The sequence below is a fragment of the Dermacentor variabilis genome, chromosome 4 (genome assembly GCF_050947875.1).
Source record: "Dermacentor variabilis isolate Ectoservices chromosome 4, ASM5094787v1, whole genome shotgun sequence".
Lineage (NCBI taxonomy): Eukaryota > Metazoa > Arthropoda > Arachnida > Ixodida > Ixodidae > Dermacentor > Dermacentor variabilis.
The window spans coordinates 52,721,191-52,748,995 of record NC_134571.1 but is presented as its reverse complement, the minus strand read 5'-3'; the positions used below and the strand labels follow the sequence as shown (position 1 = coordinate 52,748,995).

General features: G+C 44.6%; 1 protein-coding gene across 1 annotated transcript; it reads left to right on the top strand.

Annotated features, from left to right (window-relative positions):
- Positions 1–15: 15 nt before the first annotated feature.
- On the top strand, positions 16–27,394 carry LOC142579147 (WD repeat domain phosphoinositide-interacting protein 4-like). Its single transcript, XM_075689078.1, has 11 exons — positions 16–227; positions 576–650; positions 741–845; positions 914–1,001; positions 1,504–1,598; positions 4,553–4,638; positions 7,858–7,980; positions 11,135–11,220; positions 11,301–11,402; positions 11,520–11,638; positions 27,208–27,394. The coding sequence occupies exons 1-11, from the start codon at positions 176–178 to the stop codon at positions 27,315–27,317; spliced, it is 1,041 nt and encodes a 346-aa protein (XP_075545193.1). The 5' UTR covers positions 16–175; the 3' UTR covers positions 27,318–27,394.
- The last annotated feature ends 411 nt before the right edge of the window (positions 27,395–27,805 follow it).

The window sequence follows — 27,805 nt, the reverse complement described above, 5'->3', positions numbered from 1 at the left end:
AGAGAGAGTAGGCGCGTGAGTAGGCGGCGTACGATTATTTTGTTTGTGCAGCTGGGTGTCCTTTGAGAGCGCATCGATTGCAGTAAAGCCGTTCTAGAGTAATAGCCGTATTGACAGCTTTGTATATTTCGCGCTTTTGAATTCTCATAATTGCTTGTACATTGTAAATACAATTATGTCGTACACGGAAGGCAAAGTGCTTAGTCTTCAGTTCAACCAAGATCACGGTAAGACCAAGCAGCCTTTGTTTACTCGTTCTCTCGCTGCAACTCACGAGAGTTTTTCGTTAGGCCGTCAAATTATTTATTGTGCGCTTGGGCGAAACAGAAGCGGGAGTGCAATGCGAGTTTAGAGATTCGTGACCATGGGATACCTTTTTTGAGCGCCAAATCCTTTGGACTGGGGAGTTTGCATTGTGTGCAAGACGTCTACGTTCTTGTCCACTTGTTTGTTAAAGCTTCTGCAACGCAAGGACCTGTGATGTCACAAGTTTTAGCCCTTTGAGCAGTTGTTATAGGGTGTTTGTGCACGACGACGTGTAGTGCAGCTACAATAACTTTTGTTTCTTCCTTCAGGTTGTTTCTCCTGCTGCATGGACACGGGACTGCGGATATTTAATGTTGAACCACTGGCCGAAAAAGCGCACTTGGGTACAGGCCTTTCTTCGTCTGTTGAGTTTGGCTAATTACGGTGTCTGGACACTGCTCACACGCGTACGCTTACGTCCCTTGTTTACGCAGATATGTCTCAGGTGGGCAGCCTCGCCATTTGCGAGATGCTGCATCGCACAAACCTGTTGGCCGTTGTTGGAGGCGGACCTTCGCCCAAGTTCGCCGACAACACTGGTCGGTTCGATTATTTTCACACAAAGCTCTTGGGCATTTGTATAATACGCATTAATTATATTTTGCAGTGCTCGTTTGGGATGACATGACCAAGCGATTCGTCATGGAGTTTACTTTTCCCACCACAGTCTTGGCTGTGAGGCTCAGGAGGGACAAGTATGTATGCAGACATAATTTGTCCTTGGAGGAGGCATTTGAACAACCGTGATTGATGTGATGCATGTTGCCATCCTGCTGTTCACTGAGGTCTTGCCTCGCTAATCGTTACTTTCAAGCTATTAAGTGCTTGATGGCTTGTGCAAAACAATAATAGGTTGTGTGTTATACAAAAAAATCATTAATTAAACTGCCCCACACAACCGCCTGTCATTTCAAAAAAATCGATCCAGTAGCTTGCCACACCTGCTTCACTTTTACAGTTACTGCCACTCGCGTCATATGCAAAAAATGGAAACTACATTAGGCTTAAAAGGCATCAGTATGACAGAAGATTTAACACATATTCTATAAACGATCTGCAATTCGACTCGCTCGAAATTCTTTGCTGCATGCTACCTGAAACTTGCTTACTTGAAGGCACTTCAATTGCAGCGCTGAGGTGTAAGTGCAAGACGATGCTAGACATGTATATATATTTTTTGTTTTCTGTTCTGCACAGGATATTTGTGGTGACCAGGCGTCAAATCCACGTGATGTCATTCCTAAACAGCCCGGCCAAGTTGTTTACATGCGATACATGGGACAATCCGAGAGGTAAGGTCGCTTTTATTTCTTTTGACATTTCTATAGCATCAGAATTGATTGGTTCATCTGGGAAATAAGCTTACAGAAAACTCGCAAAGTCATCCCTTTGGAACATCAACTTTGTTTCAGCTGTATTTTTTATTCTACCTTGCAGTGGGCATTGGAAGAATATAATCTGATGAGTCATGCAGGCTTATTAGTTTTAGTTCGGCTGCATTGTTCACATTTTATTAACTGTGCATACCGTAAATTAGTGACGTTTCCTAATATCATTCAGTAGTTAGCATTGACAATGCTGTATTTACTTTCTTTTGGGGCTACTGCTTATGCTATTTTGATACCAGGTGGATGTGTCAGTGTATGAAAGCCTCTAACACTACAGATAGAATAGAACTGGCAGAACTTTCCATGTTAATCAACAAGCGAAAGACAGCTGACATAAGGAAGTATAATATGGATAGAATTGAACATGCTCTCAGGAACAGAGGAAGCCTAAAAGCAGTGAAGAAACTAGGAATAGGCAAGAATCAGATGTATGCGTTAAAGACAAAGGTGGCAATATCATTACTAATATGGATGAGATAGTTCAAGTGGCTGAGGACTATAGAGATTTATACAGTACCAGTGGCACCCACGAAGATAATGGAAGAGAGAATAGTCTAGAGGAATTTGAAATCCCGCAAGTAACGTAGGAAGAAGTAAAGAAAACCTTGGGAGCTATGCAAAGGGAGAAGGCAGCTGGGGAGGATCAGGTAACGGCAGATTTGTTGAAGGATGGTGGGCAGATTGTTCTAGAAAAACTGGCCACCCTGTGTATGCAATGCCTCATGACCTCGAGCACACCGGAATCTTGGAAGAACGCTAACATAATCCTAATCCATGAGAAAGGGGACACCAAGGACTTGAAAAATTATAGACCGATCAGCTTACTGTCCATCGCCTACAAAGTATCTACTAAGGTAATCGCAAATAGAATCGGGAACACCTTAGACTTCTGTCAACCAAAAGACCAGGCAGGATTCCGTAAAGGCTACTCAACAATAGACCATATTACACCATCAATCAGGTGATAAGAGAAATGTGCGGAATTTAACCAACCCTTATATATAGCTTTCATTGATTACGAGAAAGCGTTTGATTCAGTCGAAACCTCAGCAGTCGTGGAGGAATTGCGGAATCAGGGTGTTGATGAGCGGTATGTAAAAATACTGAAAGATATCTATAGCGGCTCCTCAGCCACCATAGTCCTCTATAATGAAAGCAGCAAAATCCCAATAAAGAAAGGCGTCAGGCAGGGAGATACGATCTCTCCAATGCTACTTACAGCGTGTTTACAGAAGGTATTCAGAGACCTAGATTGGGAAGAATTGGGGATAACTGTTAATGGAGAATACCTTAGTAACTTACGATTCGCTGATGATATTGCCTTGCTTAGTAACTCATTGGACCAATTGCAATGCATGCTCATTGACCTGGAGAGGCTGTGTATAAAAATTAATCTGCAGAAAAATAAAGTCATGTTTAACAGTCTCGGAAGAGAACGCCAGTTTACCATAGGTAGCGAGGAACTGGAAGTGGTAAGGGTAGTGGTAAGGGTAAGTGGTAATCTACTTGGGGCAGGTAGTGACCGTGGATACGGATCATGAGACTGAGATAATCAGAAGAATAAGAATGGGCTGGGGTGCATTTGGCAGGCATTCTCAGATCATGAACAGCACGTTCAATTCTTCCTTCAATTTTTTTGTTCTCGCTACCCGTGGGCTGCCAGAACCAACCAGAGCGCACGTGTTTTAACGCGACAGCGTTAAAAGGAACGCGTGTCGCTCCTGTGTTGGTGTCGGACATCGTTTCAGCAAAAAGATGTTCGACCCATGCATACCCAGGCCCTCCATGTGACGCAAGGAATTTACTGAACTAATTGAATTTCTCAATAATGGGGAAAGTTGGGCGAGTTGGTGTTTAACCATCATACCTTTGTGGTTTGTGTGGCGTTTGGCAGGCATTCTCAGATCATGAACAGCAGGTTGCCATTATCCCTCAAGAGAAAAGTGTATAACAGCTTTGTCTTACCAGTACTTGCATATGGGACAGAAACCTGGAGGCTTATGAAAAGGGTTCTACTTAAATTGAGGACGATGCAACGAGCTATGGAAAGAAGAATGATGGGTGTAACGTTAAGGGATAAGAAAAGAGCAGATTGGGTGAGGGAACAAACACGAGTTAATGACATCTTACTTGAAATCAAGAAAAAGAAATGGGCATGGGCAGGACATGTAATGAGGAGGGAAGGTAACCGATGGTCATTAAGGGTTACGTACTGGATTCCAAGGGAAGGGAAGCGTAGCAGGGGGCGGCAGAAAGTTGGGTGGGCAGATGAGATTAAGAAGTTTGCAGGGACAACATGGCCACAATTAGTACACGACCGGGGTAGTTGGAGAAGTATGGGAGAGGCCTTTGCCCTGCAGTAGGCGTAACCAGGCTGATGATGATGATGGATGTGTCAGTTTACACATACTGCCATTACAATTGTAAACACAACAACAAAAAAGTTCAAGTTTTCTGTGGTAGATAGATAGGAATAAATGTTTCCCACTACACTAGTCCAGTTATGATGCTCATGAAAATTAAAATAACCCTATCATTAGAACTTTGTCATATATTGTTGCATTGGCAGGTTTTACACAGATTCAACATTCAGTGTACTGGACACTGCCCATCATCATAAGTAGTGATCATTGTAAGCAGACTGCATGGTGTCAGCACTGCAGTTATTTTTTTTACCAAGCGAAAACTTAGTGTTGTTTTTGCAGCCTCTGCAAGCTTGAATATTGTTTTACTTCCATGTTTACCAAGTTCTCAATGGCCGTGCAAAGGATGGCTATTGGAAATCTAAACAGAAATCAGCGTTAGGAATATTTTACTAAACGAATGGGTATGAGCAAATTTCATTCTTTTCCCTTGAGGCCTCTGCCAAGTTACACCTTCCGCTGCTGCCGAGAAGCACCTCCTTGTCTTTCCCGGCCAGAGGTGCGGCGGAGTCCAGCTTGTGGTAAGATATTGCAGCAAATTTTGGAACCTGCTCTTCTCGCTTGCAGTTTCAAGTGATGATTACTCGTGTGCTAGCAGATTAGCCTGTCATATAATTCTTGGTGTGGGAACAATAAATTGATTGCTCAGCGATATTAATTTTTGTAAAACCCAAACCAGTGCAGGAGCCACCGAGCTCTGTTGGCGGCACATGCGCAGCTGTGTACCTGACATTGTGGTTCACATTATCTGTGAAGAGTGTAAGGGTCTGCATATTTGCTTCCCTTCTCCCAGGTGAAATAAATTTTCTCTGCAATCGTTTCATTCTTGCCTTCTGATACAGGCAATTTCTCCGTGCACATGAAATATGCATGTGAATGCACTGTGCTTTGCAATGTAGGTGCACAACAGACATGGGCCTCAGCAGCTCTCTAAATACATTGATGATGAAGTCAGTTCAATGTCCAGGCTAGCTTTCCCTTGCTTTCTTCAAATCACTGCAGTATGGTCACCAAGGCCTGACCTGATGTGGACATTGCAAAAGATTCAGAGCCCTTCCAGTATGTGGATATGGAAGACCACCAAAAGTGTTGGTTTTGTTTAATTATATATTAAATTATTTAATTTGGTGGTTATGTTAAATGGGTCAACCCTCCCCCCCCCTCCCCTTGGAGCTCACAGGAATATGTGCCATTGAGCTTGGACCCTTTCTTCACTATCACCAGGGTTGGCCCACATGATGATTTTTTTGTCAGCATTTAAGACATTTTTTTCCACATCCTATCCATAGATAGCTTCGCTGTAAAAATTGGAATTGCAGGGTCATGTGATGCCAAGTTTGTGGGCCAGAACTGCTATTTGTACCCGCCCCCGAATCAAACTTGTCCTCATGAATCCAACTTGAGCAGTTAAAAAGGGTTAGTGAAGCAACATTTCTTTCAGTAATATTTTTCAGCTGCAGCAGTGCTCTTGTGCACAACTGTGGTGCATCTGCCATCTTTCATTTAACCTTCATAGTGCAAGCGTGCAAAAAGGCAGCACAACTGAAGGAGACACATGCCACAAGTATGAGCTTGCAACTACAGTTGGACCTCGATATAATGAACTTCAATATAGCGAAATTCTTGATATAACGAATTAACTTTTCGTAACCTCTTGTCCACAAAACACCATGCAATTAGAACCTCAATATAACGAAGTGTGTTTGTATTCAGTTTCATTATAATGAAATTTCGCTTCCGCAGCGGTGGGTGCGAGAGGCAGACGAAGCATTCGCTCCCCGGTGTCGGCGCTTTCCGCGATAGCATTGTCCCAGTTCGGGTGGCACTATCAGGCGTGGGGGCGGAGTACACGTGAAAGCTTGGCTAGCTTCGCTTAATTCGTACCGCCTATGCGAAGATATTGTCGACGTGGCACGAAACCTTATCATTTGTGGCAGATTCCCAAATTCATCGAAATTAATTGTTTTCACATTCAAATTTGCTTTTTTCGATTGCCCGATAATTCGGAAAATTCCGCGACCCCTCTCAGTACAGTAAAAGCTCGTTAATTCGAACTTCAGTAATTCGAATTTCGGGATAATTCGAACCGTACTACTTGGTCCGGCCTAGCTCCATAGAAGTCCATGTATAAAAAAGCCCGTTAATTCGAACGTGAGTTGGTTCTGCCACGGTTAATTCGAACTACGCGCCGCCGCGCCTGGGCGGCGTGCCGCCTGGCACATGGCCAGAGCAGGTCTTGTCGCGAGGCTGCAGCGGCTGAGTTGCCTCCAAAATGGGGAGAGAAGGAAAAAGCGGGTAAAACCGGTGCCAGCACCCGGCGCAGAGGCTGGAGGGCAAGGGGTGACAGCTGTGGCAACAGCTACGCCCTCTCTCTACCTCCGAGAACTGCGGTTTCCGGTTTTGAGCCGCCGATCTCAGAGGCCTAAGAATCTTGTCGTATAGCTGCAGTTGTTAACCGATGGATCGCAGCGCCGCTAGCGCTCGAGAATTGAACGAATAGGAGGAGCCTTCGTCAACGTCTTTGTCCTGAACTCGCGGTGGTCTCGGCTGCTTTCGGCAGCCTCGAGTTTTCTAGTTTTCGGCGCGCTTACGACCTTTGTTGTGCGGATCGCTTGAAAAGTTAGGCCTCGGTGGTGTGCTTCGCCGTGCTGACGTGCGGTTTCAGAATGGCGTGCGCCCGCGGTAAATACTACTGCGCCAAAACACTGAAGGATAAATGCGACATCTTACGGGAAGTGGACGCCGGAGTCTTGTCGAAACAAGAAATCGCCAAGAAGCACGGCACCTGCGCACGGAGACTGCGTCACTAGCGTCACCGCTCCCATGTCGGACGTTCTGAAAGACGTTTCCTTTGCCGACTACGTAGACGTGGATGCGAGCGCAGTTGTCTGTGGTGTGACCACAGACGAGGACATCATTTCCCAAGTTAAAAACATAGAGCCTGTCGCTGCCAGTGACGACGACGAGGTAGACGACGAGGCACCGGTGCGGCCCTCCGCTGCGGAAGTCATGGCCGGACTTGATGCCGCCCGCCTGTTCTTCAGTTTTGAAGAAAGCGAAGAGGAAGCCTTCCGCAACATTCGCTCTTTAGAGCAGAAAGTGCTTGCTGTTGCCTTCAAAGAAAAAAAGCAGACCACAATTACGGATTTTTTCAAACATTAAATTGAACTGGCGCCATGCCCTGCTGCTTCCTGGTCGCGGTGTCCTGTTTTTCTTCATTGCTTTCGTTAGTTCGAACTTCGTTTAATTCGAACTGAGATGGCGTCCCCTTGCGGTTCGAATTAACGAGCTTTTACTGTATAAGAAAAATCGATCGGCAACTGTACTTATTTGCATAAGAGGTCGAATATCAATACAATAAAATTTCGCTATGGCGAAATTTGCCGATTTGCCAAATTGCCGATTTTACCTACTTCGTTATATCGAGGTTTAACCCTATTCATTTGTATGCACCATGCATTGCTGGTTGTCTGCTCTTTCTAGCTTTGTTCTTTTTGAAGTTCTAATGTTGTAATATTTCTGATCCTACGTACACATTAACTGTTAAAGATCATGCTTATATGGTACACATTCCTTTTTGGTAGATTTGTGTCCTTTCTTTTTTTTAGGTCTATGCTCCATTAGTTCAAAACAATTTTGTCTTATAACAAAGTATAGCTACACTACCAGCATGCATATGTGTAGCCTGTTCACGGTCTCCTAGCATTTTGACCCCTCCCCCCTCTTTTCTCTGCTTTCAGGACCTCTCTGCGACAGTGCCAAGCATGTCAATGTCGCCAGTGACCATCCCCGCCCACCAAAGTGACATCGCATGCATCGCTCTCAACCAGGAAGGCACCATGCTTGCCACTGCGTCGCAGAAGGTTCTATTTTACTTTCCCTTTGCTAACTGTTATGTTCAGTATAGTTGCTCTGGGGGGATGCCCAAGGCAAACATTAAGTCAAGCTGACCCAATTACTACTGTGAAATGTCCACAAGATTATTTTTATTGAGCTCAAACATTAGTGAGTGAGAATGACCTAAATATGGGGCATGATTACGATTATGACGTTGGAAGTGTGGTCTTGTGTCTGGCTTCTAATACAAAAATAGTTTACAAGTACAGTAAAACCTCGTTAAACCGTACCCGCTTAAACAGTAGTTTCGTTTTAAAAGTAGTAAAGTCAAATCCCCGACTCAGCGGCCATTGAACATAGTGTGTTTTGTATCTGCATAAACTGTACCAGCTTATTGCGTGTATGCATTGGTTAAAACGTAGCGTTTCAACTTTTCGTCGTGCAAACATGGCGGTGAGCCGTCTCCATCGGGCGGCCCGGCAGAACAACAAGCCTCAGAGATCGGAACAACTGCCTCCAAGCGCCCTGTGCGTTTGCGCGAAGCCACATCAACATCAACATCATTTCGACTCCGTGCTTTCTTTATGGCCATGCCGGAGAGTGTTATGGTGTCGTGCACATCAGCCTCATGAATGCAATTGTTGCGACAGGAACAGGGGTGCGATAACGTAATTCTGTTCCAAATGAAAAGTATTCTAAACTCCGGCATCCGGCAATGAAAAAGGCGCCCCCAGGACTTCTGCAACACTACTGCGCAAGTGCATGGAGAATATGTAACGCCAGTGAGGAATCTGCCATGCGAGTGTTTGCCGAGAAGGGGGGCTGGCTGAAAAGCTGGCACGCAGCTTCAGTAAGTTTGAGGCCACTGTTGTCGTCGTGCTAGGCCGCCGCGGCATCGTACGAAAATAACACTTTTGTCGCGCGAAGTGAATAAATACTGCATGTTTTTTCCCTTTTCATCGCACTCTCTCTGAGTTACGTTTTCAACAGGTAAGTGGGTGATCTCATGCTATTCGGTTAAACAGTACTACCGTTTAGTACGTATTTTTTCCGAGCTCCAGCCAACTATGGTTTAACGAGGTTTCACTGTACTGATAACAAGAAAGTAATTACATTACTTCTTATCATAAGAGAAAAAATAGCTTGGCCGGTTAGCTGAGTTTGCTTTGTCTGCTGGTCCATATTACTGAACATAGTGGAATGCATGCCCACAACACATCTGTAGCTGTTTTAGGCACACAAGATAAAATGAGTGAAAGCATAGCTTGATTACTTGTTGCCAGATGAAGGCAGCCAGCAGGCTCAGCTTTAATACTCTTGGAATTTTGAAAGAAGAGAAACAAAAAAAAAAGCCTTCAAAATTTGGTACCATATATACTAGACTCCAATGTGCCCTTGAGTGCAACGTGCACCCGATTTTTTATGGCCAAATATGAAAGATGCAGTGCAAATGAAATCCCGTCGATTGTTCTCTCACCATATTTGCTTGGCAAGAGAGAAATTGAAATTTGTTATCACTTTGAAAAAGAAAATTCAGAATGGAGGTCCCTGGAGGTGCAATTTCGATTCTAACCATAGGTGGCGTCAGCGATGACGAACACCTGGCCACCTGCAGTATTTCTTCCATAAATAAATGTAGATGTTTACGGCTGCTTTATAGACAAGTAGGATGTATCTGCTCTTTTGTGCCACTCGTGTACTGATGGGGACAGCTGCATAAGTAGTGGAATGTCTGTGTTGTTTTAATTTTGTAAAGCCAGGGCAAAGAAGTTGCCAAATCTGAGTTTCTCTGGCTTTTGGTAAATGAAAAACAGAAAAAAGAAGTACTGTGAAATTCTGAGCAAGCGCCCGACCTATGGTGAAAGATAATCCAATTAAGTTTGCGGGGTCGCAGAGCGAAATTCTAGTGCTATCGGCTCCTAATCCGGTGGCCAGCGAGCTAGGCCTATACAGTCTCCCAACGATCGCAGGCTCGCCTTGCTTGCTCGTTCATTTCTGTTGGCATCAATAAAATAAAATGTATTGCAATTTAAGTGCAACATAATTGTGTACATGTTGTGCTGATCAACATAGGCGCTTCATTATGAGCTGCATGCGGTCGTGTCGCAAGCACCACCGGTTTCCGATTCGACGGCCCAGTGAGCTAGGCCTGCTGGCGCCTAGTCATCAGCAGCTGTCAACAGAGCTGACACTGTGGGTGTAGCCTTGCGGATACATGTCTACACTTCTCGCATAGTCGTGTTTAAATTGACATCTTTTGTTTAAAATGAGAGCGCTGAATGAACACGTTTGTTTTCATTTTATTTGCAAAGTCATTCCGAGTGTCCGTGCAGGGGTGCCGGTTCGCCGCTTGCTAATTTGTACCACGTGTCCGGAATTGTTGTATGCTGCAAGTTGGACTCTGACGCGTGATAAGATTTCGCAAAAAATTTCACCATGTGTCTAGTGCTATGTGACACTTCACACATTTGACCAAACTGGTGACTGACGAAGGCTATGGCTATGCAGATACCTGGCTATGGTGAACTATCGCAGTCCTCGGTAAAAGTGTGGCTAAACAATGAAATTCTTTCTCACTAAATTGCACCATTTTATATAATTTAATGTGCAATTTCGTATAAAGTTTACAAAAGAACTGTAGCCTAGTGGTAAGGTGAAAATGCATGAAGCGGTGAGCGAGGTGAAGAATGGGAAGGGGTGTTTGCTCGGTAGTTGACGCCAATTTCAGATCACTCTAAAGTGGAGCAGGGGCGCTTCCACAGGTAGGGGCACTTGCTCAAAATTTTACGCGATGCATTAAAATTGAGTAAATATGGTAAATGACATTTTTTAGCTTCATTTAACATTTCCAGCTCTTGAGGTGCTTTTAAATATCACAAAGAGATTTGAGAAGTGGTGCTCATGCCTAAGACGCCTTGAAATTTTCTTAATGTGTTGCATGGCCTACATCATCTCTTCTACCATTACAATGAGTCTTGCATCCTGGTTAGAATAACGCAGGACTGTACTGAACACCGCCATTTTGTGTCACCGATCCAGGTGGATACATGAACTCCCATGTGGTAACATGTTCGAGCTAATGATGCAAGCCTAGTGTCTGACACCATGGTTGCTTTAGATGCTCAGTTCAAATGCATTTGCATTTCTTTCCTTGTAATGTTTTGGTATCCTGCTTGACAGGGCACCTTGATTCGTGTCTTTGACACACTCAAGCGCAACTTGGTTGTGGAGCTGAGAAGAGGAGCCGATCCAGCTACGCTTTACTGGTATGTACAGTTATATATTGGTTCTTGCCCGGCTGGCATCTTTAGAATGTGTCCGCTACATCCAACACATTGTCTTTCAGCATAAACTTTAGCCAAGACTCGGAGTACATCTGTGCATCAAGTGACAAAGGGACAATCCACATTTTCGCCTTGAAAAATACCAAACTAAACAGACGATCAACGTGAGTTGGTGCTCGTGACGCTACTGTTGCTTTTTAACATACCACTGTAGTTTGCCTTGGTCAGTTGGCAACTTCAATGGCATATCTTGAAAGTTTGTTTCTTCTTCTTGTGCACAGCTTCCAGAAGATGGGATTCTTGGGTCCTTACATGGAGTCACAGTGGGCCCTGGCAAATTTCACAGTACCAGCAGAGTGTGCCTGCATTTGTGCTTTTGGCACGGGGTCATCGGTATACGGTAGGTGGTTTGCTCTGTACTCAATACTTTGCAGGCAGAACTGTGGAAGCTACGCAAAACAGACTGCACATTGAAAGCTTTAGCTGTGAACCCGTAGCCGTGGCACAACCATTTCAATGCTGCACTGTTTGCTGCATTCAGCACCTGTCCTCGGATCTATTTTAAAAGACCTTTCTTCATATGTATGTGCAACTTAGCCTTGAGACTGTTAGACAGCACTGCTTGCGCCTAATCAAAGAAATGTGGAGCCTCATTAATTTGAATTTTGCAGGACCAAAAGAACTGTCCGAGTAACTGAATGTCGAATTATCGAGATTGTCAAGAGAACAAACAAATGCTTAGTACGTCAACATGCCTCTATTTACTCGGCAAATCCTTTTTCTATTTTGTACATATGCAACGTGGAAGTTGCAATTCTTGTCATCCTGGGACTTATTCGCGCTCACAGTGACGAATGCCTCACTAGTTCCTGTGCGGAGCAGCTTTTGCAAGGCATGCTTTTCACTAACGCATGTACATCTTAATAATTTTTTCACCACTGAGCTGATGGCCAACAGATTGTCCTTCCATTGCGATGTAGCCAACGCTCTTAATCCTCGACAGCTTCCGCCGCGTTTGTGACATTGTGAGCGCAGCCATTGCACTTAGTCGAAACGAAACTATAGACTGTTTGCCGCAACCGCTGCAAACGAAACCGTGGCCACCGTTGATGCAGTCATGGACAGTGACTACACAGTTGTAAAGTTACATGGTCGATCTGCGTTCCGAGTCAGAAACATAACTACTGATTGCTGCAAATGCTGTGGATGAAACCATGGTTGCTAGCAACGCGATCATGGATGGCAGTTGCAGTTATGAAGGCATGTAGCCAATGCGGTGTGGTGTTATGCGTTGCAGTTGGCTCAAGAATAAAGGCACAAATCGGCATTCTGACATTTTTGTTGTTCACGTATGATTTTCACTGATGACTATGGCGGTTTGGACTCCACCGCTTTGTTTTGGTAGGGCACTAGCACCGCTTTTGCTCTTTTACGTTGCATATGTGCAGCTTTTTTTGGTTGCTGAGCTCTGAGAGTTGTCTGTATTAACTGGTGTTTGGCACAAGTATGTCTGAATTAACAAGCTTGATTCAATTAAATAATGCATATGCCTGTTGGGAGTCAGAACTAACAAGGGTCAGAATAATGAGGTTTTACTGTAACACTGTGACAGAGAAAAGTGTATAACAGCTGTGTCTTACCAGTACTCACGTACGGGGCAGAAACATGGAGGCTTACAAAAAGGGTTCTACTTAAATTGAGGACGATGTAACGAGCTATGGAAAGAAGGATAGGTGTAACGTTAAGGGATAAGAAAAGAGCAGATTGGGTGAGGGAACAAACGTGAGTTAATGACATCTTAGTTGAAATCAAGAAAAAGAAATGGGGGCATGGGCAGGACATGTAAATAGGCGGGAAGATAACAGATTGTCATTAAGGGTTACGGACTGGATTCCAAGGAAAGGGAAGCGTAGCAGGGGCGGCAGAAAGTTAGGTGGGCGGATGAGATTAAGAAGTTTGCAGGGACATGGGCACAATTAGTACATGACCGGTGTAGTTGGAGAAGTAGGGGAGAGGCCTTTGCCCTGCAGTGGGCGTAACCAGGCTGATGATGATGATGACTAACACTTTGATGGCCACTGCCAAGATACCTAGGGAAACCACCCTCTCACAACCCCTGCTTCTCCAAAGTTATACAGTCGAACCCGACTATATCGAACCCGTTGACATTGAATTATTCTATATATCGAAAGATTTCTGGACACGCTATAGTTACAATGAGTATATATAGCAAAAATTACGCTTACATCGAACAAAAATAGCAGCGGCTCCCGATATATCGAACATGAAGCGGCGGAGAAGTGCCCCCAGAAGTTGGCTTTCCCTCACGGCGGTGGGTTACCCGCCACCGCGGCTCCATCCGACTGTTCTCCATATCATGACCGCGCTGCCTTGGACGAGCCGTCGACACCCCCCTGCAAAAAATGATCCTGGCCCGCCCGCAACGCTTGCTCCGACAGCCAGTCAAGGGCTCTTGTGCCCTCATCGTGCAAGATGGCGAAAGTGCAAGTTGTCTCGCTGCTTTTCTGGTTCATTGTGTGTGCGCCTTGTGGGCCTTCTCCCGCAGTGTTGCCGTGATGAAGCGGCAGAATTCGCCTTTCGTTGTGAAGCTTGAAATCGTAAATCGGGTCGAACAGGGTGAGAAGTCGGATGTCCCCGCAGCGTGCAATATTCCGAGGAGCACTCTCAGCACGATATTGAAGAATAAGGTGGAAATTAGGAATAAAGCTGCCAAACTCGCAACCCGGTGCCCGTGGCGCCTTACGCGTGTGGTTCATCTGAAATTGCTTCAGTGGTGCCAGCTTCCACGTGCTCAGTGGTGACTGTAAATTCTGATGAATGCGACGAAGTCGTTGCTGGTGTTGCCAAAGTTTGGAGTGAGCTATCAGAATTTCCGGAAGCTGTTGATGAATCAACGGTGTATCACTTTGTGAGTGGAAATGATGGTGCTGCGACCACGGGAGAGCCAGAAAACGTAGAATACATTTCCAACATCGTACCGAGCACAAGTGAAAGTGGGCACAATGAGGAAAGGAACGACGGTCCTTTGCCCACATCCTCTGAAGTGATCGGTGCACCTGCATTAGTCCGGTGTTTCTGCGCGAATGCTGAAGGTTCCGGCCCCAGCTGCTCCAACTCCTTGGACAATGTGGAGAAGTGTGTGCATCGCAGGCAACGAAATTGCCCAAGCAGAAGAAAATTCAGGACTACTTCATGCGTAACTAAGCTAGTTTCATCAATAAAGTGATCTTATAAATGGTATGTGCTTTTATGACATCCAATTATTTAGCAGGCTTATATTGAATCATGCTCTATATCGAACTGATAGGCGTTTTTTGCGAGTTCGATATAGCCGGGTTCGACTGTACTCATTTTGTTTTCAACACGCACTCTGCCTCTTGGAAAGCAACTGATGTTAACAAAACCATTGCATACCAGTTGCACTATCTATGGAAATGTAATCTGAGTACATGAAAATTTAATCTAAGCACATAAGACGTGTTTAAATTAAATTTAGAGCAGCAGGTAGAGCACAGGTTGTGGTGCCCTGTCATTCCATCTTGGCAGGGCAGCCGCAGTGAACCATTGTGACAGGACAATCTGCAGTATGACAGACGAAGGAATTTATGAACTGTTGATGAATTCTGAATCGGGAGAAAGCGACAACGAAGACCCAGCTTTTATGTGCCATGAAATGTTCGCTGAACCAATGCGTGAGAAAAATAATCCAGCAGGAGCTGGGGAGCAGTCGGGAAAAGAACACTGTAGTCAGAGGGTTAAACTGCAGCCACTCCATGGAATTTAACCTCGAGAATAGGCAACCTTTGTGCACTACCCAAGGTATCGTAGTGTGTTCAAAAGTGTAGGTGCACGGGCAATAAATGTTTGTGAGCGCAGAGTATTATTTCCCACATGGGTATCTGCATCAGCAGGCGTTTGGTTTGTGGCAACACCACGGACTCGAGCTCATGGGGGTTGGACCCTCCCATGTCTAACCGTGTCCAGGGAAAAGAGGATCCTGGGGTTTGAGCTAATGCCAGGTGTTTGGACATTTACAGGGACTGACAACTGGCCAGAATGTGTTGTGAGATGTTGATGGAAATGAAATGACCATGGTTTATAGTGATAGAATCCAGCACACTGTTCGGGATTTAAGTAGGAAATAGGATTTTAAATTGGCAAAGAAAGTCAGAAAAACCAGTAAGTGGCGAGGCCTGGTGGTGAAATCTTGATACTTCGAAATGAAGTCAAGAGATTACTGTACGTAAGTCTACTGTCATTAAGTAGAGTAAAATAATTGCTTATAATTGCAGTTAGTATATTATTAAACACTTGAGCTTTATTCTATGCATATTACGCAGTAAACAAAGTCCACGCTAATGAGCGACGCTCGCGTCATGTCACATGCATGGCGGCACACATGCTGTTGTATACACGGTACGCACGCGAGTATAGCACGAGTTTGCAAGTACCCAGAGTTTTATGATCTCCCTGTGATACAAGATGCCATCGATGAGTTCTGCCGTAAATGGGTGCGTTTTTTACCTTCGTATCGGCGCCTCTGTCACACTGGACTGACGCCGAGCTCTTCGCTGACTGTCGGCAGATTGTTGCTGTCGGTACAATGTGACAGAGACGCCGACACAAAGGAAAAACGCTGTTGCCGACAGTCAGCAGACCGAAATTGGTGTCGAGTTGGTCTAGTGTGAGTTAGCATTTACCAATCGGCATTGTCCAGGTGCGCTGCTTGTGGTGGGGATGGTGGTCTGTTGTGCAAGTCGGATTCGTTGCTTCCACTGCTTCGTAAGGATCTAAATTCCGAGCATGCACGCGAGCTAAAATCCTTTGTTCCAGCTCGCTCAGGTCTTTGAGAGACGACATCGGAAATAAGAAGTGCATGCTTGGCTACAGCAACACGAACTGTGCTTGTAAAAATGCTTGTAAAACGATGCTTGTAAAAGCATCGTTTTGTTTTTGATGCATTTGGTTTCATTTTGACTAGTCAAATACCAAAGCAGTTGGAAAGGAAACTGCAAGAACACGTAGCTATTATCGCAGAAATACTTGAACACTTTGGAAAACATGAATCGCAGGAACATCGACTTGATAAACAAAATACTTTCTCACAGATATGGCCGCACTTGATGTCTGCCTCCCACTAGTGCCGGCCTATAATCACTATTGCTCTCGCCTATCGCAGTTTTCAGCACGCATCCAGTGAATGACTTCATCCTCACTGCAGATTGAAAAATTCTGCTAAAAAATGTTTCACGGCATTTTCCTTGTTACTACTTCATGATTAGACACTCTGGCTGGTAAGCTTTGCATTGCACTAAAAAAAATGGAGACCATGAAAATTGGTTGTCAGTCCCTTTAAGGCCCCTCAGTGGAGGTAACACACCCTTTTGGCCTTGGCTTCACGTAGATGGCACCTCCGGACTCATCCAACCAGGAGATATTGGTAGTCGCCTTTTCTTGTCCCTCTCCTCAATCTATTGCTTTCCTATCAAGTTACCTTTTTTGTCCTGTCATCTCCTGCCCAATTTTTGTTTCTCCCAGGTGGCTTGGGTTAACCTGGTGCTGTACATCCAACTTTGAGTATGGCACATTGGGTTATAGCAGTGATGCACGACTGGCATGTGCAAGTAATTGCTCTGCCAAACTCGTAGCGTCCTCTTGTTGGGTGGGTGGCTACCATTTCTGCTGAAGTAGCATCTCGCATGCATAGAGCACCTTTCCCTTTGCTACCTGATCGTACCACTGCAAAGTGCATACACACTGAAGTCTCCTTGAGCTTCTTCGTTCAACACAAAGAATCTTTTCCACACTGCCACGCTATCCAGAATGATAAACCTGAAAAACCAGTAAAAGTTATTTCACCTTTGCTTGCATGGAAATCCCTAACCGACACCATTGGACCAGGCTATAAAGCTAACAAGATGGCTAGCGGCGACCTCCTTCTCGAAGTTCATGACAAGCTGCAACATGACAAACTTACAAAAGTCGCAGCTTTGCTGACATCCCAATAACAGTGACCCCACATCGCTCCCTGAACACAGAGTGAGGCGTGATCTCTGATGCTGACTTGTTAGAAGTAACTGAAGCCGAACTATTGGAAGGCTGGCAAGAGCAAAATGTCATTCAGGTAAAAAGAATAAAAATCAGGCGAGACAGCAATGAAATCCCAACAAACCATCTGATAATTACATTTTCCTCTAGTGTTCTACCAGAGACTATCGAGACAGGCTATACTAAATTCCCGTGTCAGGCCCGACATTCCCTACCCTCAACGGTGTTTCAAGTGCCAGAAGTACGACCACGGCTCTCAAAGTTGCTGAGGTCAACTTCCCTACACAAAATGTAGTGATAAAGGTCACCCCTCTGATAAATGTTCTGGCACACCTCACTGTGTAAACTGTGAAGGCGACCATCCGGCACATTCCCAATCCTGTGAAACATGGAAAAATGAAAAAGAAATAATTACCTTGAAAATCAAAGAAAATATTTCATTCAAAGAAGCCAGAAAAAGGTGTTCAGTTTTTCACAGTACAGCTTATGTGGATGCGGCACGTCAGGGGGCAGCGCTGCATTGGCCTCCACAACTTCCCTGGCCCGTGCAACAGCAAACCTTCGGGTGGGGCGCCTGCCCCCACGGCGGCAGTGGGTAAAACTACTCCAACCACCCAGCAGAAGAGCTCAGTGACTTCTGGGCTGTTGAGCCACGAGGCGTCTTCTTGCCAGTCCAGGTCTGAAACACAAACAAGCCACCTTCAAGGGCGGTCATCCAACGCCTCCTGGGAGGCAATGGATACAACACTGGTGCCGCAGGTGCCGAAAGAGCAGCACGGTTTGCTCGACCGCGCCAAGAAGGAATAACAAAAGATCATGGTTCTACGCAATGACACATCAATATAAATTTTAATTTCTCCTGAACATACAGAACACATCTTTTTAAAGCATTACAATGGCCATGCAGATAACGCACTGGAATACCAGAGAACTAATCCATAATCGGAACAACATAACTGAATTATTGTCTCAGTATCAGCCGCAGATGTTCTGTGTCTACAGACACATTTAAATTCTAAGCAAGTAAATTTTCTCTGACAGTCTCAATTTTTCGCAATGCCCACAACAATGCTGTTGCCTTGTTAGGAGAGGTAGCAATTATTGTCGACATGTCTGTTGCTTGCCAACATATAGCCCTTCAAATGCCTATTGAGGCCATGTCTGTGCGAGCAACTCTCTTCAAGTTGGTAACTATCTGTTCTTTTACACATCGCTCAGCTATCAGCTCAGCAAAACGGTCTTCTACAGCCTCATTGACGGGCTCCCGGAACCATACATTATCACTGGAGGTTTTAACCCTTTGAGGGCCGAATTATTTTGAAAAAAACTTTACCAGGTGGTCAAATTACTTTATTGCGGAGCTTGAATATACAAGGTGTATAAAGTCTGGAATAAATAGTAAAAAAAAAATTAGGAACATTATTTTGGTGTCGGCATCACTCAGAACTGCAAAATGTTCAGTAGCATTTCAGAGTGTGGTGCTCCTTGAAACACGGTTCTACGCACAGCGCCTTATCGTAGTCTGCACGCCTAAAATGCGTGTCTGTTCTCCTCTTGTAGCGACGAGTTGTGTTGGCGCACACATGACATCTTCTCGGTGTGCGGCTGCCTTGGGCAGAGGTCTGAGGCACCCTCTCGCGTAAGCGCGTTGCTGCAGAGAGCAAGAATACCTCGTGAGCGGTGGTGATAAACAAGCTAAGAGCAGCGCAAATCAAGATAGAAATCAACTTCCGCCGCCCCTGCCAGAGCGTGCCGACAAGGAGAAAAAATCACGTTCCGCGTGCCTCCGTTGCGATCACGCGGTGGAACCGAAACCTCAAAAGCGCGTTGCCGCTGAGAGCGAGAATGCCTCGCGAGCGGCAGTGATAAACAAGCTAAGAGCAGCACCAATTAAAATAGAAATCAACTTCTACCGCCTTGCAAGAGAGTGCCGACAAAGAGAAAAATGACGTTTCGCGCACCTTCGTTGCGATTACGCAGCAAAACCGAAACCGCAAAAGGGGTGTGGCCGCAGTCTGCGCGATGCGCTGAAGCTAGAAATCAGTTCTGTTTATCTCCCCAATGAGGTAGCACAAATTTCAAAGGCGTCTTGTAAGTCCTAAGAGGTGGCAGCACCTCCCAATGAGCATGCAACATCATTATGGCGCGAAATTTCAAACGGAGGGTTGAAACCGTATTCGTACGGCAAAGACCTTGCGGGACAGAAAACCGCCGCCGTACATGTACGGCGAAAACCTTCAAAGGGTTAATGCTCGTCACACTCATTGGGGAGACTCTCGTTGCGACACAAGAGTCCGGCTAATAGAAAACTTTCTTGTGTCCTCTGGTGCATGCCTCTATAATAAAAGAGAGCCCATGTATTGCAGTGTCCAACATAATTCGTACTCTTCAATAGATTTAGCAATTGGCTCTGCGGCCATCTTTCCGTATTTAGGATAGAGTGCAATAAATAATCCCTTTCGAAGACCACTTCCCTGTAACATTGAACCTGATAAGCAATACGAATTCCCTCCAGATTTTCCTCGGTGGAAACTATCATGTGCCCACTGGGATCATTTTAAAGAATCAAGTTATATATCACAAGATTTTTATCAGTGACTTTAGCATAGCCGACACAGCAGCGTATTTTACTGGTTTTATAATGGACACAGCCGAAAAGTGCATCCTGCAGATTCATGAGAACCCATGCAAAAGACTAGTCCCCTGGTGGAACAATTACCGTAGGCAGGCGCGAAAGAAACAAAAAGCATGAGGCATTCTTTGTCGATATGCTAATGTGGAAAACCTTATTGAATTCAAACAAATGAAATCTCTGGGAAGGAGGACGAGAGGGCATGTAAGGAGGGGAAGCTGGGAGAGGTTTCTTCCTGGTATTAATTCACACACACAGGAGGTGAAAGTATGGGACGGGCTGAGAAGACTGATGGGGCAGTAAATCCATCCTTTGCCCTTGGTAAACGAACAAGGAAACGGTCAGAAGGACCAAGCCAACGCTCTTGGTGAGCACTTTGAGTGCATATCTAGCTCTATACACTATTCCTTGTCTTTCCTGAAATACAAAGAAATGGAGGAACGGAAGCCACCCAACCGTAAATGTAACCCAGACGAACCTTTCAACCAGCCTTTCTGCGTTGCTGAGCTGAAAGCTTCCTTTAAACGCATGTCAGAATTCTGCTCTGGGTCCCGACAGAGTTATGTACGAGAGAACTAAACACCTTCACAGAGACGCACAAATCATACTACTCGCACACTTTAAAGGGCCTCTCGCCAGGCCCCATAGCAAATTTTGGTTATACGCTCGAAGTTGTTACATCTCCTCTAGGGAGCATTCTGCCGGAAAAACTTTTCAAATCGGCCTTAATAGCTGAGATAAAAATATTTCAGGGCTGCAAACCGATAATTTCAGGAGGCGAGCTCTACTGCCAAGCGAGACACACTCTGCACTCGCTCCGTCTAGCCTTTGCAAGCAAAATTCCTTCCCTGCGTTCTCGCATACAGCACCTTGAAGATCGCGTGACGCATACGGCACGGGCCCCACCTTCAATCTTTATTTTTCTCCTCGCTTTTTGTTGCGGCGCGGTGCACTTCAGCTGACGGCATTGCACGCGAGCTGTTGTGATTGTCTCTTTTCGCGCAGCGCACTATTTTGTGCGCTGTGCACAAGGACACCTGACTAGTGCTATAGTTCAGTGCTACATGAATACTGAGGCAGACACAAGCGGATCGCAGAGCATGACCCCGCACTTGAACACAGTATAATATGACATAGTTTCGGTGTCTGCGTAAGCGACAGCATGACGTGGGAACAAGCAGATGAAACGGAAGTACATCTCTCTTGCTTCGGTACGAAGTAAAACAGAAACATGCACACATTTGGTTTGTGTGTTTCATTATTTCCCTAAGCAACATTCAAGCAACATGTTGCACCAATAACAGATGTTGCCTTAAATAATTCTCGAAGTCATGTGTCGCCATGAGCAACATCATAGTGCAAACACATGTACATAGGCGCACTTGCGCATGTACGTCATCCTCTGGCTTGGAGCGTGGTGGCCACAAGGAGAAGGGAAAATGGTGTTTGGCTTGAAATTTGAGATCTTTCTGTGGCACGTAGCAATGTAATACTTTGCAGACACGATCGTTGTCCCGAATTGTATGCTCTGCGCTTGTCAGCTCTAAATGACCAGATCTGGTGAGGGACTCCTTAATACTCTCTGGGCAGCTAGCCATCTTCATGGGAAGAAGCTATTGTCATCCCTGTGTTAAAACAGGGCAAAGATCCTGCCTTTGTAAGTATTGTCTGATGGCACTAACAAGTTGCCTCTGCCAGTTGTTTGAATAAAGGATAAATTGTCGTTTTCTACATTACCTTGAATAAAAAAAAATGCTTGATCCGTACCAATGTGTATTCAGAGAAGGCCGGTCACCAACTGACCACCTCGTGTGTTGAGGCCAATATTCGTGATGCTTTTGTCCATAAACAGTTCTTGCACATTTTCTTGACATGGAAAAGGCTTACGACACAATGTGGCGCTATGGAATCCTCCGAGACATGTCACGAATGGGCATCAGGGGGAACACGCTGTATATTGTATCTTACCAATGCATTGTACTTAAAGAATATTAAACTGAAACTGAAACATTATTGAGAGTTGCCTTGAAATGTAGTTTCCGCATAAAAATGGGCAACACACTCTCTTATTCATTTACACAGGAAACTGGGGGTACCCCAGGGAGGTGTCCTCAACTGTACGCTTTTTATTGTGAAGATCATCATGTTTCGTTATTCACTGCCCCCAGCCATTTTATATTGTGTTTACTTAGACAATGCAAAGATAGGCTTTAAATCTTGTAGCCTTGCAGTCTGCGAAAGGCAAGTCCAACTTTGGCTCAAGAAAGTATCCAAATGTGTTTATGATAACCCACATAAAAGGACCTGTGTCGTTCAAGAAAAAGAAGGCTGCACCCTGACCCCACTATTGAACTGCAAGGACAGTACATTCCTGTGAACAAAGAACATAAATTCCTAGGTGTCAATCGATTCAAAACTAAGTTTCACCCCCACATTAGATACACCAAGGCCAAGTGCCTGAAAGCAATGAACATACTGAACACTTTCCCCCAGACCAACTGGGGCAGTGACAGAAGATGTTTACTGAATCTGTACAAGAGTCTTGTACGATTACGTCTAGGCTACGGTGCTGTTGTGTATCAATCTCCTACGCTGAGCACCCTAAAAATGCTTGTTCCTGTTCATCATTTAGGAATATGCCTGGCCACACTAGCTTTCAGAACTAGCCCAGTACAAAGTCTCTATGTTGAGTTCAATGAGTGGTCACTCCACTTGCAAAGGTCGTTGTCTGGTTGCATGTATTTCCTCCTGAAAGCACACTCTAACCCTGAACATCCTTGTAATGAAACCGTAAACAATACGACTTGTGCCACACTTTTCCACAGTTGTTTGACGGTGAGAGAACCTTTCTCGCTGCATATGTGGAACTTCAGCGAAGCAATGGCCGTCCCACTTCTTGAAAACCCGCTAATGGCTCCCGCCAAACCATTACCACCACGGCTGTGGCAGCTGATAGATTGCGACATGTCTTTTGTAGAAGTTGCAAAGAATGCCCCAGAAATACTCATAAAAACGCACTTCCTAGAACTGCAATCAACATACTCATGGCCAGAATTCACTGATGCTTTAAAGGCGCATGCCGGCGTTTCTTGCATCCGGAAACAAGCATCTTTACAGCGGAGGCCTCTGCACTATTGAGGGCTGTATGGCACATCAAGGAAATAAAACTAGAAAAAGTAATAATATTTACTGATTCATTGACCATCTTCAAAGCCTTAATCTCTCTACAAAAGAATAAAAATCCTGAACTTTATGCAACGCTCTGCGCTTTGTATGCATCTCATCAACATATCACATTATGCTTGGGTACCTGGCCAAATAGGCATCGAGGGTAATATGCTTTCCGACCGCATAGCAACAACAGTAACTACAAAGCCAAGTAATTCTTCCCTAGCTGTACCTGTCGTAGATTTAAAGCCTTTCATATGTAAGAAACTGAGGGGCCATTGGCAACGTACATGGGACACTGAAATGCTTAAAGGGACTGACAGCCGCTCAGAACATGAATCGAGATAGCCCCGCTGATGGAATGATTCCTTATTGCAGTGGCTAAAACGAGCCATTTTTCCCATTAAACATGGATTTACATCTTTAATTCATTACTAAAAGTCGCACCCGCCATGGTTGCTCATTGGCTATGGTGTTGGGCTGCTGAGCACGAGGTCGCGGGATCGAATCCCGGCCGTGGCTGCTGCATTTCGATGGGGGCGAAATGCGAAAACACCCATGTACTTAGATTTAGGTGCATGTTAAAGATCCCCAGGTGGTCTAAATTTCCGGAGTCCTCCACTACGGCGTGCCTCATAATCAGAAAGTGGTTTTGGCACGTAAAACCCCATATATTATTATTATTATTGAATTATGTTCATTCCCAGCAGTCGATGCGTTTCACAGTTACGTGGAAGGCCTTTATTATTTTTTTTTTCATTCATTTTTTTTTCGCGCGAATTTCCCTTGGTGCGCGCAGGTACAATAGAGAAAACGGTGGAAGCTGTCATATTGTCAGGCGATCGGCTGTCGACCACCAAAACACAATGATTCTCCAGGCACCGTGTGCAAATATGATATATACAAATTTGCAGCGAGCGCTTGTGACAAAAAAGAAAAAAAAAGGAATGAACGTTAACAAGAGGCCTTGCGGAGGGATTGATCTCTGACACATGCTTCAGAGGAACAATCCTCACCATGCGTATATACATGAATGTAGGCATGTCCACTCAGCATCAGCAGTCGTCGTTCGCTTTTAACACATTATCGCAAGCTGTACTCAATGCGCAGTGACCTATCGTTACTAGTCTTTTTATTAGTATTGAAAGGCAGTATGCTTTTTGTTGTTACGAGTTTTTCCTGACTTACAATGTGCAGATAAGCCTTCGTTTGCAGTGAGCAGAAAAGTGGCGCTGCTTCCGCCTTCGTTTTTGATGAGTTGGCTTGGCTCGTCTATCGAGAGAACAACGACAGGGACCAGTCGGCCATGACTGGCATGACGTAGGCGTGTACATGGGGAAAAACACAGTACAAATATAAGAAATGTCTGTACAATAACGCGAACTTATTGCACCAGCTTTTTATTTTCAAAAGTGGTTGGAAAGGTTAAAATGTAGCTGGCTAACCACAGTTACACTCACTTCTGTGAAAGCAGAATGATGGGTGCCTTTCACAATTTGTGAATCGACATCGCTCTCATTTCTCAGCGTTGGCCGGAGGAGGAACACTACATTTTTAAAGGCTGCTCAGATTGAAAAATTCTGCTTACTAAATATCAATGCACTTTTGGAAGTAACCGCGGTAGATGTAAACAGTACTGAGGGTGAGCTTTGCGTTGGGCCATAAAGAACTAGGTCTTTAATAATCTGCTGTCAGTCCCTTTAATAAACTTCACGTTATTAAGGCAAATGTAGGGAATTGGCCAATAATAACAAAGCTATGACAGACTGAGGTTATTTTCTGCCGCCTTAGGATAGGTCATACTCAAGGCACTCCCTCCTACCTACCGTATTTACTCGCATAATGATAGCACTTTTTTGTCAGAAAAATTGACGCAAATTCAGGGGTGCGATCATTACACAGGTTAAGTTTCCCGCAAAAAGAAAACAAATTTCTTTTCGGCCCGCGTTTGCTGCGAAACACCAAAACAAGAATGGCGGCTGGCTGGGCAAGCCGAACGCGATTTTTTTTTCTTCTCGTGAGCACATTCGTGCATTGAAACAGTTTCTTCCGTATCAGTGATAAATAATATCGTTAATATCGTCAAGTTTGCGGCAATAACATAGCCATGTCCACTTTGAGGGGACAGAAACAGATAGGCGCGCTTAGCTGCCAGTGGCATAGAAACGCATGGCTGGCGTGCTGCGGAAACTGCGGCATCTGTCTTCGCTACTATCCTAATACGGCACGTTTCCGCCAAGGGTGGGCGAATATCTTAGCTGTGTTACAAGCGTCGGCGTATGAATAGGGTACACTTTTAACGTATCAGTGTAAAGGTGGCTATTATCATTGCCACGCGCGATTTGTGTGCCCGCGAGTGCAGATGAAAAGAATCGAAAGGCGCCTTTTTTTGTTTTTGTTGAGCACAACCATTATAAATCCTACCCATAATAAAGGCAAGTTTGGTTGTACCTCTTTTTGTCATGGAAATGCGGAAAGTGATGAAAGTAATGAAATGAGCCATCTACTTAAGAATGTTTGGTGCGTGCAGACCGCTTGGCATGTCTTGAAGAGTTGTTCGCGTAGCATTCGACAGATGGTAAGCGCGATCATTATTAGCTAGACTTGGCACACGACATATCGCTGCGACAAGTTCGGGGTGCGATCATTACACGGGAAATTTTAAAAAATCGAATTTTTATGACAAAATTCAGGGGTGCGATCATTACACGAGTGCGATCATTATGTAAGTAAATACGGTATTAACCGGTGGTGATCTTCCTGTATGCGATAAATGTGGCGAGACACTTACGGTCCTTCACATCTTGTTAGAGTGTGGAGAAATAGCTCAACCAAAAACCTACTTTTCCTCGGCATACACACAATACATTCTCCTCCACCCCGCACTATTTCTCGTCATTGAACCACTATTTGACAAAATGTTAGCTGTAGTGGTTTTATGAAATGCTGGCACGTCGCATGCTATCGAACCAAGGTAGACAAACACATTCTCTTGCTAGAGGCTGCCGCTGCGATAGCCATTTTTGTAAAGCACTCCTCCCAGCCCTTGCGTTCGAAAGTTCATGGTGAGGTACTAGTGTTACTGTTACACACTCATTCAGTACATAATCCCTTGGTAACAGAACTTTTACGTTCATAGCATACACCACTAATCGTTGTCAATATCTTAATACCTGTACATTTTATGCACCTTACGGGACTAATTACAGGACCTCCGGCATGCACCATTAATCATTGTCATTATTTGAATACCTGTATTTTTTACGCACCTTACAGGACTAATTACAAAACCTACGGCACGCAAGCATGGAGGTCGTGGCAGGTGCATGACCTCTGTGCTTACGTGCGGCATATTTTCAAACGCTCTCTAGAGCCAAGTTACATGCACCATTCACATCCTGATTCACAACCCTGACATTTGTCATGTTCTACCATTGGCACTTCATTTATTATCTTTTGCTTGGCACTCTTTGGCCATATCTGGCCCTTGCACCAATAAAATCCATACATCCTCATCATCATCATCAGATTAATGTTATTGTATGTTGCTTGCCAGAGACAGCACAATAAAAATTTTTTTTTATATGTGTAGTTTTGAGAAACACAATTTCTGCCCATATGTTGCTTTGAAGTGTGCATCGCAGTACTGATATGTTCCTCATTGGTATGCACTCCCAGTTCGTAGAGGGAAAGCTGTAGCTACCCGAGAGCGATCTCCCTTGTGGGTTCGATCATGGCTGCAGTGGCCACACTTCGATGGGGGCGATAGGAAAAAACACTTATGTACTTATGTGGATGTTAAAAAAACTCCAGGTGGTCAGGTGGTCAAAATTAATTCATAGACCCCCGCTACAGAGTCCCTCCTAATCAGATTGTCGTTCTGGCACATAAAACCTAGGATTTTTTTTTTTCAACTTTAATGTTGCCGAAGGAATGCCACTACAGTGCCCAACTTACTCTCTCACTGTACTAATTACATGTACAGAACCTAGAACTGAAAGGCCCATTTGAGGACAAGCAAAATTTGTTTGAATTCACTTATGTTTTAGAAACATTTGGTTGGTTATAACAGATGTACTGAAACGCCTTTTCTTTTGCAGCAATTTGTGTTGATGGCTCATTCCACAAGTATGTCTTCACCAAGGACGGCAGCTGCAACAGGGAGGCGTATGACATCTTCCTGGATGCTTGTGAAGATGATGATTTGTGATCATTGTGGATAGTCTGCATCTTGTAAAAATTGTACATATTGTGATTGTTTTAAAATACACCTGTTTACAGTCATAATGTTGCTGCCTTGTTTTTTTCATGTCACATTTGCAGTCAAATTGCCTGTGTTGCCCACATGTTTGCTGTTAGATATCATCGAGGAGTTTGTGATCAAATAGATCACATACTCGTGACACCCGCGGCAGAAAGGATGTTCCACATCCGCTGCCAAGGTTTGTGAGTGGTGGGGCTGGCTAACACTCCCAAGGTTAGTTCTAGTAGTAAAAACATGAATACTTGAGAAAGTGGATGGGAGAACGGTGCCGTGGTAGCTTAATTGGTAAGAGCATCTCAAGCGTAATGTGAAGACGTGGGTTCATATCCCACCTGCAACTGGCTCGTTTTTCGTCCACTTTTATTTCAATTAATTTATGATTTCTTTAATGCATTTAGTAAGTACAAGTAATTTCCCTTATGTTGTGCTTGGTG